Source organism: Amblyomma maculatum, chromosome 3, assembly GCF_055883805.1.
Source record: "Amblyomma maculatum isolate TAMU_Amacu chromosome 3, ASM5588380v1, whole genome shotgun sequence".
NCBI lineage: Eukaryota > Metazoa > Arthropoda > Arachnida > Ixodida > Ixodidae > Amblyomma > Amblyomma maculatum.
Genome location: NC_139346.1, coordinates 185,897,984 through 185,917,784, shown reverse-complemented (window position 1 = coordinate 185,917,784; position 19,801 = coordinate 185,897,984). Strand labels below are relative to the sequence as shown.

At 46.8% G+C, this 19,801-nt stretch overlaps 2 protein-coding genes across 2 annotated transcripts in view; both read left to right on the top strand.

The window, feature by feature from the left end:
- Nucleotides 1–5,288, top strand: part of LOC146197162 (BCAS3 microtubule associated cell migration factor-like) — a 53,067-nt gene extending 47,779 nt beyond the window's left edge. The window contains exon 22 of the mRNA XM_084598937.1: nt 4,851–5,288. The gene's annotated coding sequence lies outside the window, so the exon portion shown is untranslated. The remainder of the gene's footprint in view (nt 1–4,850) is intronic.
- Nucleotides 35–16,839, top strand: LOC146197161 (uncharacterized). Its single transcript, XM_084597134.1, has 2 exons — nt 35–959; nt 16,790–16,839. Exons 1-2 carry the CDS (start codon nt 35–37, stop codon nt 16,837–16,839), a joined length of 975 nt encoding a protein of 324 aa, XP_084453260.1.
- Nucleotides 16,840–19,801: the final 2,962 nt, after the last annotated feature.

Below are 19,801 nucleotides of genomic sequence, written 5' to 3'. Positions count from 1 at the left end.
AAGCCGCCGCCCAGTGCTACCAGAGTACAGCGACATGGAACGACACAAAGCGAAGAGAACGGCTCTTCGGTCTCATGTGACCCGCCTCTTTTCCGATATTGACTCCTGCATGAAGAGCCGCATGGACAATGTAAAAGAACTCAGTGTTTTGTTGGCGAGACTTAGCGCTCTGCAGACCCAGCTGAACGAAGTTAACGCCTCTGTCGAGACTCTAGTGCCAAAGAAAGAAGCTGAGCAGGACTACGAGGAATCTATCGAGTATGACGACCGGGTCGTTACATACATCGCGAAGCTCCAAGAGGAAATTAAAGAAATTCAAGGAAACAGGCAGCCGAAAGAAGCATCACCCCCCAACGACGCAGCCACGACGAACGGGGCCTGCCAGGTGAAGCTTCCAAGGTTAGAGCTCATAAAATTTGACGGCAAAGAAGTGTCATGGCAAGAATTTTGGGAGCAGTTCGAGCAAATGATTCACAAAAACGACCGTCTGACGACCTTGGATAAATTCGGATACCTAAAATCGGTGGTGACAGGCGAAGCAGCGAGAACGATACAGGGCCTCCCTCCCACATCGCAGTGCTATGACGACGCCATATTGCTGCTCACCAGACGTTTCGGCAAAGCGGACGCCATCGTGCAAGCGCACATGCCTGCGCTCTTGGACCTCGAGCCTGTGCGGAGCGCCGAAGACATACGCTCCCTCCGGAGGTTATACGATACCCTCGTCTCTCGGATCCGCGGCCTGCAGGCGCTTGGCCAGGAGCAGGAAACGTACGGAACACTGCTCTTCCCCCTCGTACGGCGCGCTCTGCCGAAAGAATTATTGCTCGACTTCCATCGGACCGTGGCGAGGGAGGAGGGGTCGGAAGCCATAACACGGAGCTCGGACGGAGGAGGAATTCCGCTGCGGGAGGATGACGCACCGGGAGAGTCAACAGAAAGAGAAACAGCTACAAAAGGTACGCTGTCATTACTCAACAAGCTTGTTGACTTTCTGAGGATCGAAGTGCAAAGCCGCGAAAACCTGGTCGCGCAGCAAAGTATGAGTAAGAGGCAGCAGGCGTCAAAGTCGAAGATGTTCAGCCCAGCAGAGAGTAAAAAGAACAGCGCTGGAACGAAATTTAAATCGTCAGCAGCTCTACTTCACCAAACCGCAAATCCAAGTTGTTTCTTTTGCAAGGAGAGTGACCACGAAACTGCCGCTTGCTGTGCTAGCATTCCATTAGAAGAAAAGAAGAAAATGCTACGATCGGGAAGACGTTGCTTTCGTTGCGTGAAACCGAGTCACCGTGCTAACGAGTGCAGAAGCAAGATTAGATGCACAATATGTGCAGGACGACACGCAACAACCATGTGTGATCCGGAATTCACCCATCCGAAAGTCAAGGCTAATGTGAACGATGTGACGACTGTCCCCGTGAACTTGCAGTCTACGTCAGAAGTACCTAAACAGCGAGAAGTACTGCTGCAAACGGCAACGATATTGTGTGTCGGCGAACGTAAAGCCCTCTACTTACGTGCTCTCTTTGACAGCGGAAGCCAACGGTCATTCATTACGGAGAAAGCATCTGCAAAACTCGGTTGTAAAATTGTTGGAAAAGAAACGCTGAAAGTTGGTGTGTTCGGCGGACACCAGTGACAACGAGAATTTAACAGAGTGCTGGTGTCGCTAACCGCGCACAATAAGAAGATGTATCAGATCGAAGTTCTTGAGACTAACATAATCTGTGAGCAAAGGATCCCGATCCCTGACCTCAAGATTAAAGAATTACTTGGAGCCCTGACTGCCGCTGACATGACCTGCGATAACGAAAGAGGTGACGTAGACCTGCTTATCGGCTCAGAGCACTACTGGGAACTTGTAACGGGAAGAAACAAGAAGCTCAACGGGAAACTGCGAGCAGTGGAGACACCCTTTGGGTGGTGTATTCAGGGACCAGTAGGGTACAAGACTTGTGACTCGCAATGCATGCAAATCACTGCTCTTCGCGTATCACTTGCCGAGAGAGAAGCTGCAAACTGCTTGGAACGATTCTGGACTCTCGAGTCGATCAGAATCACGGATGATGACAGCTGTGCGGAGCACAAGCTGCTTGATTCTTTCGAAGAGAATATCAGGCGCAGTGGTTCTAGATACGAGGTAGCCCTTCCATGGAAGGAGAATATAGATTTAAGTGACAACAAGGAAGTTGCTGAAAAACGCTTGTCACAACTGACAAACCGACTTCGAAAAACTCATCTCTTGGAGGAGTACGACGCTGTCATCAGACAGTATTGCATGGAAGGCATAGCTGAACCGATAGTAGAAAAAGAGGAAGAGGGAAAGCTGATCTACTACATGCCCCATCAGCCGGTTTTTCGGGAAACGAGTAATACAACGAGATTGCGAGTAGTTTTTGATGCTTCATCGCATGGACAGAAGGCAAAATCCTTGAATCAAAACCTCGAAAGTGGTCCGAATTTGACAGCCGACCTTGTAGCACTGTTACTAAATTTCAGAAGCCACAAAATAGCTTTGGTAGCCGACATTGAAAAGGCATTTTTGCAAATCGAGATCAGAGAGAACGACAGAGATGCATTGCGCTTTCTGTGGCACCGTGAAAAACCGGACGCAATGGAAGCAATTTGTGAAGAATCGCGTAATGGAAATCCAGCGTCTTACCGATACCTCAGCGTGGAGGCATTGCCCAGGGTCAGAAAATCCGGCGGATATCATGACTCGAGGAGTTACAGCTGATCAGCTTGTTGAGAGCTCCACCTGGTGGGAAGGAACGCACTGGATGAAGGTTACGGAAAACGCTTGGCCACAGATGTCTTCGCTTCCAAGGAACATTCCGCCAATGGAGGAAGAAAGACGAAGCATAGAGGTCCTTCAAGCGACGAATACCACAGAAGTTCCCATGCTGTTGGACACAGATCGATACAGCAGTGCCACACGACTGTTCCGAGTGACTGCATGGGTATTTAGATGCATCAAGAAGTTGCGACGTCTGAGCAGTGACAAGGGTCCATTGACGGCGGTTGAACTGAATGAAGCCGAAAAATATTGGATACGGCAAACTCAGCGAGATGACCTGAAAAGAGAAATTGAGTGCGTGAAAAAAGGCGAACGCTTTCCCGCAGACTCGCCCCTCAGAGACATTCCAGTGTTTATTGACAACGATGGTATCATGCGCATAAGCGGCAGACTTCAACAAAGCGGCAAGCCGTACAACGAACGTCATCCAGTTGTACTGTCAAGTCGACATCGACTAGCAGAACTGCTCGTGCGTCAAGCACATCAGCAAGTGCTTCACGGTGGAGCAAGAGATACTCTGGTGCAGTTGAGAGAGAGGTATCATGTTGTGCGAACCCGTCAGCTAGTGAAAAGAATCATCAAAGGGTGCATAACCTGTCAGCGCTACAATGCTCGTCCAGCCACTGAAGTGACAGCACCGCTTCCAACTGATCGAGTGAACGAGGCTCAACCATTTGAGGTAACAGGAGTTGACTTCGCGGGACCACTTCTTGTTAAAGGAGAAAACTCGCTGCACAAGTCCTATATCACACTGTTCACCTGCGCTGTAACAAGAGCGGTGCACCTAGAGCTCGCAAAAGACATGTCCGCAGAGTCTTTTCTGATGACCTTCAGACGTTTCATCTCAAGACGAGGTGTACCTCGGGTCATTTACAGTGACAACGCGCTTTCCTTTAAGAAGGCCAACAGAGATCTCCTTTATTTATGGAGCTCTATCCGAAAACCAGAAGTTCTTGACTACGTCGCAAAAGCACGAATCGAATGGAAGTTCATAGTGGAGCGCGCCCCATGGTGGGGTGGCTTTTATGAGCGCCTCGTCGGATCAGCCAAACTTGCGCTCAAGAAGGTGATCGGATCCAAGTTTCTGACCTTCGACGAGCTAACTACTGTACTGGCAGAAATTGAAGCAGTCTTAAATTCTCGACCTTTAACTCACGTCTACGACGAACCCGGAGAACCGGAACCCCTTTGCCCTTCATTCTTCTTGACGGGAAGACGCCTCACATCGCTGCCTAGCGTGGGGAAAATCGAAGCAGATGAGGTCAACGTATATCAGTTCACAGACTATGGGTACGACGCCAGCAGACTACAGAAGCCTTCTGGCGCAGATGGACAAGAGAGTACCTCGAGGAACTGCGAAATGTGCAAAAGAAGAATGAACGCCAAGGAAAAACACTCAAGGAAGGGGATTTGATACTCCTTCGTGATGGCCTGCAGCCACGGCAACAATGGAAGATTGCAAGAATTGAGAAACTGTTTCCGGGAAGAGACGGAAAGGTGAGATCGTGCCTGCTGAAGCTACCTGGAGGATCATCTCTCAAGCGACCAATCCAACTCTTGTACCCCCCCGGAGATCACGTAAACGAAGAAAAATGACAAGTCATTTTCGGGGGGGAATGTGTTGCGAAACCGAAACCGAAACAAGACAGCCCCGAGTCGACAGACAAGCCAAGACGAGAAGGCTAAAAAGACAAAACCACGGAGAGACGCTTGGGGCGTCAGTCGTCTGCTGTAACCCAAAATAAACGGATGTCGTTTGTGCTCTGTTACGAAGTTGTCTGATTTAACGAACGCGACACTAGTAAGCCGAGAGATCTCTTGCCAATTTGTTCGACTGCAGCGAGTGTAATAGTGCTGATAATTCTGTCTTGGAACTTGGAACAAATGCTGCCAGTGACTTCTCGCAGTCCACCATTGTTTAGCAAAACCTTTAACTAGACTGAGTTAGGGGCTTATTCAGAAGAGTTTGTTCAGTGAGTAAGTGCAGTTTGATCACCTCATCTTTCTTATCGGTTTTTTTTTTTTTTCTTCTTCTCTTTGCTTGATTTGGCAGCTTGGACGCTCAATTGGGCCTGTGGACCAGAAGTCATCCGTTTTTAGATCACAGAACCTGGGCTGCAACAGCACACTCCAGTTCAATGTTATTGTGTTTGTTCTTTGTGAGAAAAAAAAAAAAGCGCTATTTACCATTGTCGTGTACAAAAAATGAAAAACAAAAATGGAATTGATAATTTTGAACTTTGAAGACGCCACTTTCAAATGACGTGTTTATGTCGCATGTCCCGATATTGCTTTTGTACTCAGAGCATGACAAGAAAAAAAAAGAAAAAAGTGCTTTTTAAGTTGTTTTCTGCTAGACATGGTGAACCTGTCATGTAGCAGACATAAAAGGCTGTGTAGTATAAATAGTTTAGCACTTATATATATATATTATATATATAATATGCATTTCATCGCATCGAGGAAGCGCAATAAAAATTTATGAATGCTCTGTATGTGCCTCTGTGACTGCAACGAGTTCATTTCCGCACTTGGCATTTGCTAAGAATTCTCCAAATATTTTTGTACCCAAAGAATTTGCCTGGCAATTTGCAAGTGATGTCAAGTAAGCGCTGAAAAACAAATGTTGTGCAGCTCGTGTCAATGCGCAATTAGGTACGAGATCAGGCAAGTATTGCTTGCATGGCTGTTATTGACCTCAGAACAGACAACATAATTGTCTTTTAGTTGTTTTAAATTCTGGAGCACATGTTGCGGGAAAAATTCCTTTTCAATATTCATTTCTTGGTCACTCTGACATTGTTTGTCAGTGTTCTTAATGTGCCCCATTTTTGGAACCTACAAGAGCTTGCAGTTACTTTGTGCTTTCGGAGCCCAATGCACCAGCTTTTTCATGCAGTCTTTGCAGGAAATGAGCTCTGCACAAAGGAGAATGTAACACCATGTCTGCTTTACGATGTGGCACTTGGCCACATCGAAAGAAGCCGGCAATGAGCACAGATCCCTGGCCTCTATATAGAGCGGGAAGAAAAAAAATGAAGACATTTACCAAGAACACTTTTGTTAAGAAGTCTGGAGGAAGCAAAACTAAAGTCTGCTTACTTGGCTCATTTTATGGTTTTGAATGCATAACCAAGATTTCAGTTTCTGCAAATATCATATTAGTGCTTTGAAGGAACATTTTCTCCATAAGAGACCTTTCAGCGAAAGTCTTTTTCCTCATATTTTACCACTTGCTTGCTGCATATTCTAACCAAAATAGCTACATTTGCATGGTAACTTTCTGTGCCTAAAGGAAAACTTTTAACCAGATATAAAATTGATTTTGGTAGAATAACAAAGTAATAAATTATTTTCATAATTTAGAAAAGTTTCTAATTGGGGGTGACAAGTGAAGAAAGTTCCATAGTTCTGAAATGCATCACCCTTGAAGAATGTACATTAAGGAGTGTACCTTAAAATGCATTTTGTTTTCTAGCACGAGTACACTTTAGGTTTTTCTAGCAATACTTCGCATGCTCAAAATGGGACACTGTTATAAGCAACGTGCGAAATATCAATATGATTTCTTGAAGGGAGATGAATGCAATTTGGGTATATTTGGGTATTGTTTGAGCCTGCTTTCCCCCTTAAAAGGACTTTGATTACAAATTGATGTTGGGCTACGTTAATAGATTGCTGTGTTCTAACAAAGGTGATGCTATTTTTCATGAAAACAGCCTTTATAATATGGAAACTAAAATAAAAGTGCAGTACAGGTGTCATAATTACCAGCCACTTTCGCAAGTAAACTGCATAACTGAAGAGGGTTTTGCCTCCATCTACTTCAACACTATAATGACGGAGGCCTTTTTTATGTGACTCTATCGGTTTAAATCGTACAGCAAGAAAATGAATGCCTGTTCAAAGTATGGCACCGATTTCATTGAGGCAGTCTAGTTGTACAGATTGTTGGTAAGCAGATTGGTCTATTTACTTCCTTAATGAACTCGCGTCTTCAGTGAGAAGTGCACAAAATTTCATGTATGGCAGGGGTCGTTTGGCAGGGCAAAAATAGGGGAATACTTAAAGGCAGCTCCGGCAATTTTCTTAAGTTTACAGATCGAAAATAAATTTAAAGTCTATGTTCTGCATGGAGACTGATCTCCCGTATAAAATTTGGCACCTAAATGCTGCGTAGCTTTCCCGCTAGCCCCTTGATGGAGCGAAAGCGATGGCGGCACTGCCATGTAAACCCTCTCCACTCCTTTGCTAATTGTTCTAGCAGCCATGATGGTATAGGACACCTTGTTCACCGGTTGAAGTGGATTCACACGACGGACTAAATCGCGAAGCGCTCTCGCGATCCGCTTTGACGTGATGCCGGTGAAATGACGTACGTCACTGGTTTCCTCTGCTTCGCTTCAGTCATCGCCGCCTCTGGAGGAGGCGATGCTCCAATCCGCGAGCAGCGATTCACGATATGGCAAAGATGCTTTTTTAAGTTTTCACACTGCAGGTATGTAGCCGTGACTCGATGCATTAGTGGTAAAACATTTTATTCTGGCAACGAGCAACTTTTCAGGATCCAATCCAAGCTTGTGGTCAATCCGAAATACATGAGCGCGAAAGCGGTCTGCTAAGCGCTAAAATTTCCGAATTGACAGATAACCAATGTGATCGCCAACAACCCACCGATCGCTGATTCATTTTCTGAGTACTATGATGTCTTCACCATTCAAAGTCCATCTTTCTCTTACGGTTTGAGGTTCACCTACGAAGCGAATTTCTTTTTTATCGCCCTAGTAGAAACTTTTCCCGCTCCCTGAGATATTCACAGAGACGAGTATTCCGATAATCATATGCGTGCCACGTTGTGCGAACATATTGCGAGGAAATGCAGCTAAAGTACCCAGAGTGTGGCCCATACACTGCAGGTAATGTCTCCAAAACTCCCAAGTTGATTTTTCTCGTTTTCGTTCGCAATTGTTTGTAGGCGCGTGCATTTGTACACGTTTTAGAGTGTGCTCGCTGTTACTAGCTTTCGATAGAGACCAAGACTGTGTCTAGCGCTGCAGCAGTGTGCTGCGCGACAAACGAACCAAAAACTTAGCTTAGTCGCGCGCTTTGATGGCAGCGCGCGCCTTGTTAAAAAAAAAAAAAAAAAATCCTCAGCACCAGGGAAATTGAAACAAATTGCTCTAAAACCAGTTGTGTTTTCACCATTCATTGGACCATTTGAGCTGGATTAGTGCTTCCAGTCAAAATAACTGATCAAATATCTCGATCAAGTGGCTAAGTTTATTTATTTTTTTTTTTTTTTTTTTTTTTTTTTTTATGTTGAACAAAATCATTTCCTATTGGTATTTCAATGTGAAAGCATTCCTTGCTTCATGACCGTATACATGGTTTGTCTTCCAGGTGTGACGTACCTTCGAGAAATAGGTTGAATAATAAAAATATGTCCACGTCAGGACTCAAACAATTCTGTTCCCCAGTCGATCGAGCGCGCATGCCATACTCTGGTGCCTTGAACTGAGGGCGCCAGTCAGGACTGCTGCCATATCCCCGTCTTCTGAATAAATAAGTGTTGAACAACATCTACGGCAACCTCCTAAGAATCGGTCCCGATTTCGCCTCGTCTATTGTGTAAGGAAGCCGCAGGGCACTGAGGGGAAGAACAACAGTGGCAGGAATTAAAGAAAAAAGACTAGAATATTGAAAAGAAAAAATCTGACTAGTGGTTCCAATTGGGCTTTATAGCTTTACAGCTTAGCATATCTACGTACAGTTATTGCAAGCAACTCTGAGTGCTTTGAATGTATGATGGCTCGCCAATCAAATGTTGGAAATTGTAGATCTCCTGTGGTCTTTCTTTAATAATAAAAGAAGAACATACAGGACTGAAAGAAAGAAGGTTTGTACAACTAAGAGTGGCCAGCCTGCTGCAGAAACATACTCCGGGAAGTTGAAGTTCTTCTCCTGCATGACTTTCTTGGATGCCACAAAGGCAATGTCATCAGCCAGGGCTTTCACTGAAGCTTTTGGAGAATAATGTGAATTGGTAAGTGCTGCCTCACAATATACACATCAGCATAACTAGGTTCTGTCATGCATTACAATATAAACCATTCTGCACCAAATCTATTCTAAAGTGCCTCTTTGCCTGTGCTCAGGCTTGAAGCATCGCATCACTAGCGTTGTCTAAATTTATGTGCTATTGTGGCTACCAAGTGAATGAGTATTTTGGTCTGTTTTTCACGTCAGCCCGACGATAAAGATGGCACAGGCTGTGACGTGGAGAGGGCGGCTAACCCATCTCCCGACACGAGGAATGCACCGCTGCATCCTCAAACGCTCGCACCTAGCAGTCGTTCAAGGTATGCAAATCGGGGCCCATCGCAGGTTGACACCGTCCACAAAAGAACGGCAGCAATTGAGAAGATCGCTGAAGCTTTCCAGCAACATGACAACGTTGCGACTCACTTTGAGAAGGGGATGTCAGCCATGATGCGTTTGTTGTCACCCCGTGACCTAACCAGGTGCCAGAAGGATTTGTGCACAGTTTTAAAGCAACATGTGCCTAATGATGAGTGAATGTCTTTTTTTTTTTTCAGCAGCCTTTAATGTCATAGTATAGTCATGTGCAACTTTTGTAACTGGGCCTTTAATGTGGTAGTATAATCGGGTACAACTTAAGTCTGCAGTAACCACTACACAAAATTCTACTGTGGTTGTATAGTTTACAGTTAAAACTTATTTTGTTGCCCAAGTATGAAAATAACCATCACACCAAATTATAAGCTCAAGAGTTTCAGTGCGCCTGGCTCATTTAGTGTATAGTTATAATTATCAAAAACTTCTTTCATTTACTTTTGAGTAAAGGATTACACATGGCGCATACCATGGCCCATAGCAACTGCTGTGTTTTTAGGTTGTATTCTACTATAGAGAAACCAATGTGCCATAGCTAAGTAAGTGTTGGCTGCAGCTGCATTGATTTCAGCCAGTTAGTGATATTTTTTACTTTGTTCTACTGTGATGCTAGAGGAACCAAAATACCATACCCAATGAAGCGTTGGCTACAGTTATATACCTGCTCTAAGTAACGTTTTCATACTTTGCTTTGATGTCACTCTAGAGGGACTACAGCACTATAGTCAAAGAACCGTCACAAGGTCTGGTAAGCACATTCACTTAAACTCATTAAATTCTACCTGACACTTTGGCCCCATCAAATGGAGTGTATTATAAAGGCTCATGTTTCCTGGGTCATCAGCTGAGCGACATAACCACTGAGCCATGACAGCAGCTAACTCCATTAAAGCAAATTTTTCGTCTCTTTTGAGTTCAAATTATCGAGGTTTATAATGGTTTGGTTTATTATGTTTAACGTCCCGAAGTGACTCAGGCTGTGAGAGACACAGTTTATAATGTGCTGTAGCTGTAATGTGGTGCCATTCGCTTTCACAAGAAATAGTAAACAACATAGAAAAGAGTGGCGCAGAGATTTTGTGATGTGGTTTAGGTTGCCGACTTAATCTACGTAGATCTGTTAGATTTGGCATCAAGACTGCGGATGTGCCTTTCTGAAATCTGCTAAAAAATTTGCGTAATCTGTCTACTTATGCCTTGGAATTCCTTTAGCTCAGTACCAAAATAATACGCACTGGAACCCAAGAACCAGAACAGAGAAATACAAGAACGTTTAATAGAGGAGGTGGAGATTTGTCAGTATTTGCACAAGCGGCTATTTGAATTGTGTTCTTATTCGCCAAGTTGTTGCACACGCTCCAGATTTTAGAACGTAAGCTCTACTGCTACCATCCTCCAAGGTCATTCATCTGCGCAGGCTATACGTACTGCGCACGCGCCAGTTTCATTTGTGTCTCGCCGCAGTGAGTTGTTCGCCACTTTTCGGCTTGCTACCGGCCGAACCTCGAGTGACGTCATCCTCGCAATCACGTGATCACTGGCTGCGCCGTGCACTCCTCCTCCGGTGCTCTCGCCTTCCCGTGGCAGCTGCTTCCTCAGTCTAGCCATGGATGATTCGGTGATGGGCCGTCGATGGCTAAACCATGCATAGCAGTGCTTAAGCTGGTTACCTATTCAGCGTGGTTGAACCCCGCTAATTTTGTTTCGTAATCAAGCTAATGTAAAGAACATTCAACGAGTTCGCGACGTTTGCGTGGCAGTCGACTTATGAGAGAAGTCGCGCCAGCCTCCGGCCTTTGCTGGAGAACATACTATATACGAGAATTTATGCGGCTGCGCCTCCTTCCTGCACTTCCAAACATTATGGTTTTGTCTAAATAACACCTCAGGTCTTATAGTGTAATTGTGGGAAGTCATTAGTGCTCTTAGCTTTTGTTCTGCGCGCTTTTTATTGAATTACGCCAAAAACGTCAAACGCAGAAAAAAATGGTACATTGAATATAGTTCTCCCAAAGCACGTGAAGCCCTTATAGTTCTGTCCTAAATGCTCCTTGACACCTATTTTCACTCGCACGGAATCTTTTAAAAAGTCTTTTCCCCTCACAGTAGCCGAGAGGAATGTCATCATATTTTGTGGCTGAATTAGAACGCCTGTTCTAGGTTGGCTAAAATATGGTCTGCCTTATGTTGTGCCTTGTGCATTTTTTGTGCTGTTAGTTTCATTGCTTTTGTTATGATGTTGTTCAGATCGTTTTTTTACTGTTTCTTCTGCTAGGGCCAAAAGTGGCGTGCAGTATATTCGTAGATAAATAAATGCGGGCATAGTAGGCCTGATATTCCCGGGGAAAAAAAAATGCATATGTTTGTCCAGTGGAGGTCAAGAAAACGTACTGAAAATATTTAAAAAAAAAAGTTAATGCTTCAGCCAGAGTTAAAAAATTCTTCAAACTGCATGCATATGATGACAGTCATGATGATGTCCTCAATCACAATCAATACGTTACTCCCGGGAATTTCGTGCTTTTGTTTTTCTGTTCAGCATGCTGTACGAATGCATGCTGCGGAGAAAATCAGAGGTTGTTGAAGCACGGCCGCTCGATGGAAGCGCACTAGGTGCGGCCTGCTACGTCGTCCAAAAGCGATGGAAGGCACCTACTTCCCGTCGTCAGCGCAGCGGCGCCACTGCTCGGGGAGAGCCGCGCGCGGAGAGCTGCGCCAACTTCGCTTTAAGTGAAGCGTCGGCATGATCGCAGCCTGCTGTTCTAAGTATTTAAGAGCTCCGTTTCATACAATTTGGCAACACGACTTATTATATACTGTCATGTCTAGTATGAGCATGTCAGCGCTTAGCGTTCACTCGGCAAGAATGTATACTGGCGTGTGCACCAGGAAACTTAAGGTGACGGTAGTTCAAAACCACTCTATTAAAGTGCGCGTATTACGGTGATGTTGGGCATTCAGGTCAAGCTGGTTGTCAGACGAAAATATCACCCGGCTGTAAACAATTCGAAGCTGTTCAGCGCACCGTTTATAAAGGATCCATAAACGGTGGTTCAGCGGCCATGGTAGCCTAATGTATAAATCTTTAAATCACAATGTTGTGAATTCCGTGCGTGTCATTTTCATACTAAATACTCATTGCTGCATACAACTTGTATACACAAAACCTGCCAACCTGTTCAAAGCTGCCAGCGCTACCCAATAAAATATGTGTCCCTAGCTGTGAGCATGCCTCTGTGAAGTTTCTCATTATCTGACAAATGTTACGGTGGAAATAGGAAGGCGTTTATTAGCTAAAATCTAGCTGATAACCTGGGATCTTCGACTTAGTTGGAGATAGACTTTGTACACCATAACGCTATCCGCATTGTACACGACCTGTCAAAGTAAACGCACTTCCGTCGTGCCGGTCTGCCTCAAGATGCTATACGTATATGCGCCCGAACCTTTTTGTTCCAATCTTTATTTGCTTCTCGCGAATTCATATCATTTCGCTGGTTTGTAAACTTTAGTGAAAGAACGTGCATCGGGAGTGATCCAGTTGTGAAACTAGCTTACCTGCGATCACAAGATATCATTGCTTAACGTTCCAGCACGTTTCCGGGAAACATCAAGGATGTAAACTGTCTAAGTTAGAAAAAATACCTTTGGCGCAGCGAAGTTGTGAAACGTTTTAAGCGCAACTGCAGCCGAGCAGATAGGTACGTTTATTACACGGCTGCACACACAAAAAAAGGAAGAAAACATTCATAGACGGAGAACCTTCCTTGAGAGAGGTTTATATCATATCCTTAAAAGACAATAGCCATCTCATGATGAGAGAACAGTACACTTCCTGCTCCACACTTAATTCTTCGTGTTCGACACGAAGCCGCTCCTTTATTAATGGAGTCACTCCTACTTCCCCGGCTGACGTATTTTTGAAGCGTAGCAAGACATGGAAGCTTTAAAAGGCCCCTGCTTTGAACAAACGCATATCCGCAGGATGCGGGCCGTTTTTTTCTTGCTGAAAGTGGTCACTTGGTTGCTGATAAAAATCACAGCTTTGTCACCTTTTTCCGCTGCTTCCAATACCTGTAGAAAAGCCTGGAAATTCGCAGACTTGGAGCTACACGTTCTTTCATTTTACCACAATTGCGTTGCAATTTTCGCAGATCTTTTGCGTCCAACCTATTTTTCAGTCTGTTCTCCGCTTTATTCGCCTCTTCCAAGACGTAAAATATCCAGTGTAGTTCGGCAGGCTCGATGAACCAGAAAACTACATTCTGCGTGCGGTTCTAGTATACAGCAGCCTGTGAAGAAAAGGCTTCTGCGGCGTGGCTATAGTGCAGAGGACTTTCACTATCGTCAAGGCTTTCTCCTGAACCTCCACGCTCATCGTATATCCCAATACTATGCCATCGGTATAGAGCTTCTTCAACGGCGTTTTCTGGGCTGTACGTTGTCCTTTTGCGTGCACTGGTGATATCTATGAAACACAGTCGGGACTGCAGTCGGAAGCAGCTTGGAGCCTCACCATGGCATTCTTTTTGTAGTCATTCTCCGTGAAATGGAAGGAACATGCCAGAAACCTGTCTCAAGACTCCCACTTGCTTCTTTTACCGATTGCCTTTGGCGTGAAATATTCTTGAGCCACGCTTCCAGACGCTGCAGGTCGCAAGGGAACTCGTACTAATTTACGGTAGACAGAAGAACTGTACAAGAAGGACCCGAATGTGCAAACCCAACATAAGACGGTTGTGATCACTGATCTCGAGCCGGGCATCCTGAAGAGTGAAGTTGAATGGGCGTTAGCAAGCCTTGCTAAGAACAACGCTAGCGGAATTGATGGTATCCCAGCTGAGTTGCTTCAAAACCTCAACCATGACGCTGTTAACATTCTGCATACAATATGTCAGAAGATTTGGACAACCCTGCAGTGGCCACAGGATTGGAGGAGGTCAGTTTACATCCCCATTCCAAAGAAAGGCAGTGCCAAAGATTGTTCCAACTACCGCACGATCGCGCTTATTTCGCATGCTAGCAAGGTGATGTTGAAAATCCTCCAAGGTAGGCTGCAGCAGTATGTGGATCGGGAGCTTCCGGACGTGCAAGCTGGGTTTCGCAAGGGCAGAGGAACTAGAGACCAAGTTGCCAACCTTCGTTGGATCATGGAAAAAGCAAGAGAGTTCCAGAAACCCATCTACTTCTGCTTTATTCATTATGCGAAAGCGTTTGACTGCGTAGATCACAGCAGATTGTGGCAAGCTCTTCAAGAGATGGGAGTTCCAATTCACCTCATCTGTCTCCTCAGGAACCTGTATGAAGGGCAACAGGCCACAGTTAGAACTGGGCACGGTCTTACTGATTGGTTTCCGATTGAGAAAGGAGTGAGGCAAGGCTGCATACTGTCGCCCTGCCTATTTAACGTATATGCAGAGGGCATCATGAGGAAGGCCGGTCTGGACGAGTCTTCAGCTGGAGTGAAGATTGCTGGAAAACGTATCAACAACCTTAGATATGCGGATGATACCACTTTGATGGCAGAAAGTGAAGCGGAACTCAAGAGACTTCTGATGCGCGTACAAGAAGAGAGTGAGAAGTTTGGGCTTAAACTGAACATTAAAAAGACAAAGATCATGGCGTCTTGCCCTATCAAGTCCTGGAGCATCAAGGGACAAGAAGTGGAAGCTGTGAAAGATTTTCTCTACTTGGGCTACCAGATTACCTCGGAAGGAGACTGCAGCCATGAAATTAGGAGACGCCTGCTTCTGGGAAAGAGAGCAATGGTTAGCCTTGACCGCCTAGTAAAGAGCAGAGACATTAGTCTGCCAACCAAGATCCGTATAACTCGTGCTATGGTCTTTCCAGTTGTGATGTATGGATGCGAGAGTTGGACTGTGAAAAAGGCTGACCGCCGAAGAATTGACGCGTTTGAATTGTGGTGCTGGCGAAGACTCTTGAGAGTTCCTTGGACTGCCAGAAGATCAAATCAGTCAATATTGGCGACCATAAACCCTGACTGCTCATTGGAGGGTCAAATTCTAAAGTTAAAGCTCAGCTACTTTGGTCATCTGATGAGAAGAGAGGAGTCGCTGGAGAAAGATTTGATGTTGGGAAAGGTTGAGGGTCGCCGGAGAAGGGGTAGGCAACGAACGCGATGGTTAGATGGCATCCTCGAGGCACTGCAGATAAAGTTATGTGATGTTAGGAAGATAGTGAGAGACCGGGGAGCGTGGCGTGACATGGTCCATAGGGTCACGAAGAGTCGGACACGACTGAACGACTGAACTGAACTGAATGCCGCCTGCGTGAGCCTGGCCGCCTCACGCGCGCACAGCAAAATGCTTGAAGTGAGCACAGGACAAAAAGCAAACGCGCCCCGTCTCGACGTAAGCGTGCTCGCACACAAAGCTTGCGTTGACCGCGCAGACTCGAGGCGAATGCGTCCAGACATGAAGCAAACCGCGCGCTCAGAGCCCGCGTGCCCGCGTGGCCCGCGATCAAGGCGACGACGTCTCACCGGACAGTGGCGCCCTCGGCAAAAGCAGCGGGCGTAACTGTAAACTCCTCAAGGACGTGCGCTTACGGAGGCGCGACTCAGCAGGCCGCACCTGTTGAGCATGCCTTTCTGGATGGCTGTAGCGGTGCATTTTTTCTGGGGTGTACTACAACGTGCCCCCCCCCCCCCAAAAAAAAAAAAAAAAAAAAAGAAGACCTCCCACTTATGCCACGAGGCACATCATGTTTTTGTTTGTTTTTTGCTTGGCCTGGGCAGTCAGAAACTGATCCTGACGCGCGCCCTGTGTGCGCTTATTTTGTTAAAATATAAGCTGCATGACGTGTTCAAGAACGATAGGGGCTCTGATGAACTCAGTGAATTGATGGATATCCTTATAAAAATAAGAGCGCATAAGTCAACGCAAACGACTTGGTTGGGTTGTTTTTATACTTGCTGGAGTAGGCAGTAAAAAAAAAGAAAAAACGAAAGTGAACACCCCAAAATGGAAAAAAGCCTCCAAAAAGGCAAATGCAACAAGAGGTAAGGGGAGGTTCGACAAGGTGTCGAGCTGAAAGGTCGCGCCCTGAACCGGAAGTTCTAATGTCTAGACATATGTAAATAAATTTTGTATTTTGTAATGGATTTGGTCCAGCTTTTCTGAGGCAATTAGGCCAGTGACGTTCATACTTGGGTTCAATGCCGGCGACGCTCTGGCACCGCTCCCTGTTAATGCAAGGCCAATATTTCTTCTGTGTGCTTGGCTAACTTCCTAACTACCTACTCCATGCACTCCTTCGTAGGTTAGTCAAGACTCTGTATCTAGCTTCTCGGTCACGCGCACCATTGCACGCTATAAACGCATCATCTCTCTATTTATAATATATATTTTTTACACGGTGCGCTTAGGAACGACATCGTGAAGGCATGCACATATTCTTTGCGCTGAAAGCACGCGACGTTCAGGGGAAGCAGGTTATCCTCGGCTGAAGCTACCTAGCGATTCCTCGTAATTCCATTCATGAGTGCCCACGCAGCGCACTCATAAGAATGCAAAAACGAAGCAAGATCCTCTTTACTATCCCATCTATTCCTGCCAGGACCACCGCTCAAAGGTGCTCCCCCTGAACCGAAAGCCACCCTGGAGTAGCAGCTTGTGCAGAATAAAGCGCACCCCTTGTGTACATAAAGACTCCTCGCCCTTCAGAAAGACGGTCAGGCTAAGTATAAATATAAAAAAGCCGCGGGCTGCTGCTGCTGCTGCTAAGGCTGAGCTCAACTCTCCTACGGCAGCGTTCTCACAGTGAGGCGCGGAGTGGGGAGTGCGTGCCGTGATTACGCGAGCAAACGCGGTACCACGTTTTTGGTGAATGAACAGGCCATCTCTCCCTCCCTCTTTCTCGGCCGACACGGCGACGACGTCCGGACCAGCAGCAGCGGAGGCGCCGCACCGCCAGCACTGGTCGACGTCTTCGCCCGTCGTCGATGCTAATCGGCACCTCGCTCGCGGCAGGCCAGCAAGCCCAGCGATGACGACTGGGCGAGGCAGGTATAAACAGCACGCTACACGTCCGCCAGAAGAAGGCACTGCTGCGAGACCACGGCGCCGTCCACGGCACGCAGCAGTCCCGAGACTAGCAGAATGAATGGACCTGTCGACGGCGCCAAGAATGGATCACGGCTGGCCCCTTCGGCGTGACCCCTGTCTGCTCCTGCCGGCATTACACGGGGCTCCGGTTGCCCTGAGCCCCGTCATTAGTTATCTGGTCAAACCAGTTTCCCGGTATGGCTGCCTGCTCGAGCTGGGCGATTCGCGTGGCTCCACCCCTGCCGGAGCCAGGACGTCCGTTGCGCTCCTCAATGGTTCCTCCTTGTCTGCAGCCCTCCCACCGACTATATACCCCCCGCTCTGCAGCACACGGCGATGGACGCGCGTGCCCCTATGCGTACGGGGCTCGCCTAATCCATTACCGCCGCTCTTTCTCGCACACACGCACAAAACATGTTGTTGCTACTGTTGCTGTTCTTGTTATTGTTCTTCCTGCTTCGTGAATCGCGGAGCACTCACGCACGACGCCCTGCTTGCAGCTTTCACTATATACACTTCGTCCTCGTCCTCAACCTTTGCTTCTTCAAACCACCTCTTCTGCTTGGCTTCTTGTTTTCCCCCCATGACTCTTCCCCGTATACACAGAGTGGTTCGCGTCCGTTGTTCTGGGCGGCTGTCGCTCCTCCTTCTCAGCCTTCACGCGCCGTTTCGCGTTTCTGTCCGGGACGTGGGTCCACGCGGAGGATGAGAACAGGAACAACACGGCTCGATTTTCGACCACCGTGCGAGGTTGTTCCGGGCACTGACGCGTCGTGGCTCTTCGTCTCCCACGTCAATCAGCCGTGTCAGGTACGAGACGATGATTCAGCTCGCGGAGGGAGTCTCGATCACGCCTGTCGTACGTACGCGAGATTTCACTGAATTTCGTACGACGAACTCGAGAAAGGCGAGTGGCTGGTTGCTGTCCGCCCCCCTGTTTAGTTGCTGGCAGCTGATAAGACAAGGACACGTGTATTGCCTTTCCCTAAGGTTATTCACAGCATTTCCATGGCAAGCCATCCTGCTAGCGACCATGCAGCTTCGACTCGTGCTTGATAACATGGATGAAGGGCTTTGGCGTTCGGCTTCTATGTTTGAGTTGCGGGTTCAAATTTAAGCCGCGGTAATACAGCAATGTTAAACATCCCGTGTGTTGTGTGAAGTCAGCGTGTACATTATAGTGCCCCAGGTGGTCAAAAATGCAAAATGAACCATGAGCCCACCACTTCGGCTACTCCACACCCCCCGCACGCACGCACGCACGCACGCACGCACGCACGCACGCGCACACACACACACACACACACACACACACACACACACACACACACACACACACACACACACACACACACACACACACACACACACACACACACACACACGCGCGCGCGCGCGCGCGCGCGCGCACACACACGCACACGCACACGCACACGTGTTTGCCGAGTGTGCCAACGCCACGAAAGCCTCCTAATATCACCGGAGCGTCGACGCAGTATGCCGCATTCTCCCCAGGCGTGAGTGCGATTAAAACGATGCTACAGAATACTTGCGTTCTCTCACGGGTAATATCTGGAGTTTTAGTACGAAAGCAATTATCCGCTCACCACTGCCGACCAAGAACCCCGGCGCCCGATCGTGTTTGTGCCATCGCTCTGATTGGCTTAGCTGTTTCGTGATATCACAACCAGCTGGCCTCGCGCGGGCATTTAAAACCAAGTTCCAACACGCGGATCTCCCGGATGAAACTTTTAAGTTCGCCAGCCAACAGAGTGATATAGCCTATAGCTTAGTATGCCTGAACAATGACTGATCATGAATTCTTGTACTGCTTCCGCATTTAAACTGATCGGGTTCAGTGGTCAAGCGTTTTAACCACTGCGATACCAGGTGATTGCTTTCTATCGTTAAACCAGCTTGGAGTATATGCCATTCGACGCGGCGGCTCCCAGATGGCGCGACATCTGCAACTGGGAGTGCAGCTCCCCGTGCTTTCGCATTACTATTAGAATAATAGAGATGATCCGTGCCATTCTTTTTTAAACCAGAAATAAATATGCCTTTGCACTTTAACTGAAAGATGTAGAGGGTATTTTCATAAAAAAAAAAAGCATGCAGCCTTTGCGTTGTTGATACCAAGACGCAAATAATAAAACTAGCAGAACCTGTTGTTGATCTTGCTGTGGTGAGCGGCACAGAGAAATTTGACGCAAGAACAGTTTTCCATTTCAATGAAACACCATCCACCTTTTAATAATGCACTTTGCCTTCTTACAGTTAAAGCAAGTATTCCTTAAAACCACAACATTAGCCCTGGAAATTGTTTACCCCGTCGCCGAAGTTGGGCGGGTTGAGCTTGAAGTCGTTCAGCTGACCGATGACCCCCATAGCCTCAATTTCCACTTCAGCCAGCGTGGACTGGCTCGAACTTTGGCTTCTTTTGCTTGTCCTGATTCTCCTTTTGGTTTGGTTTCAGACGCCGTAGTGGAGGGTTCCAGAAATTTCGACCACCTGGGGTTCTTTA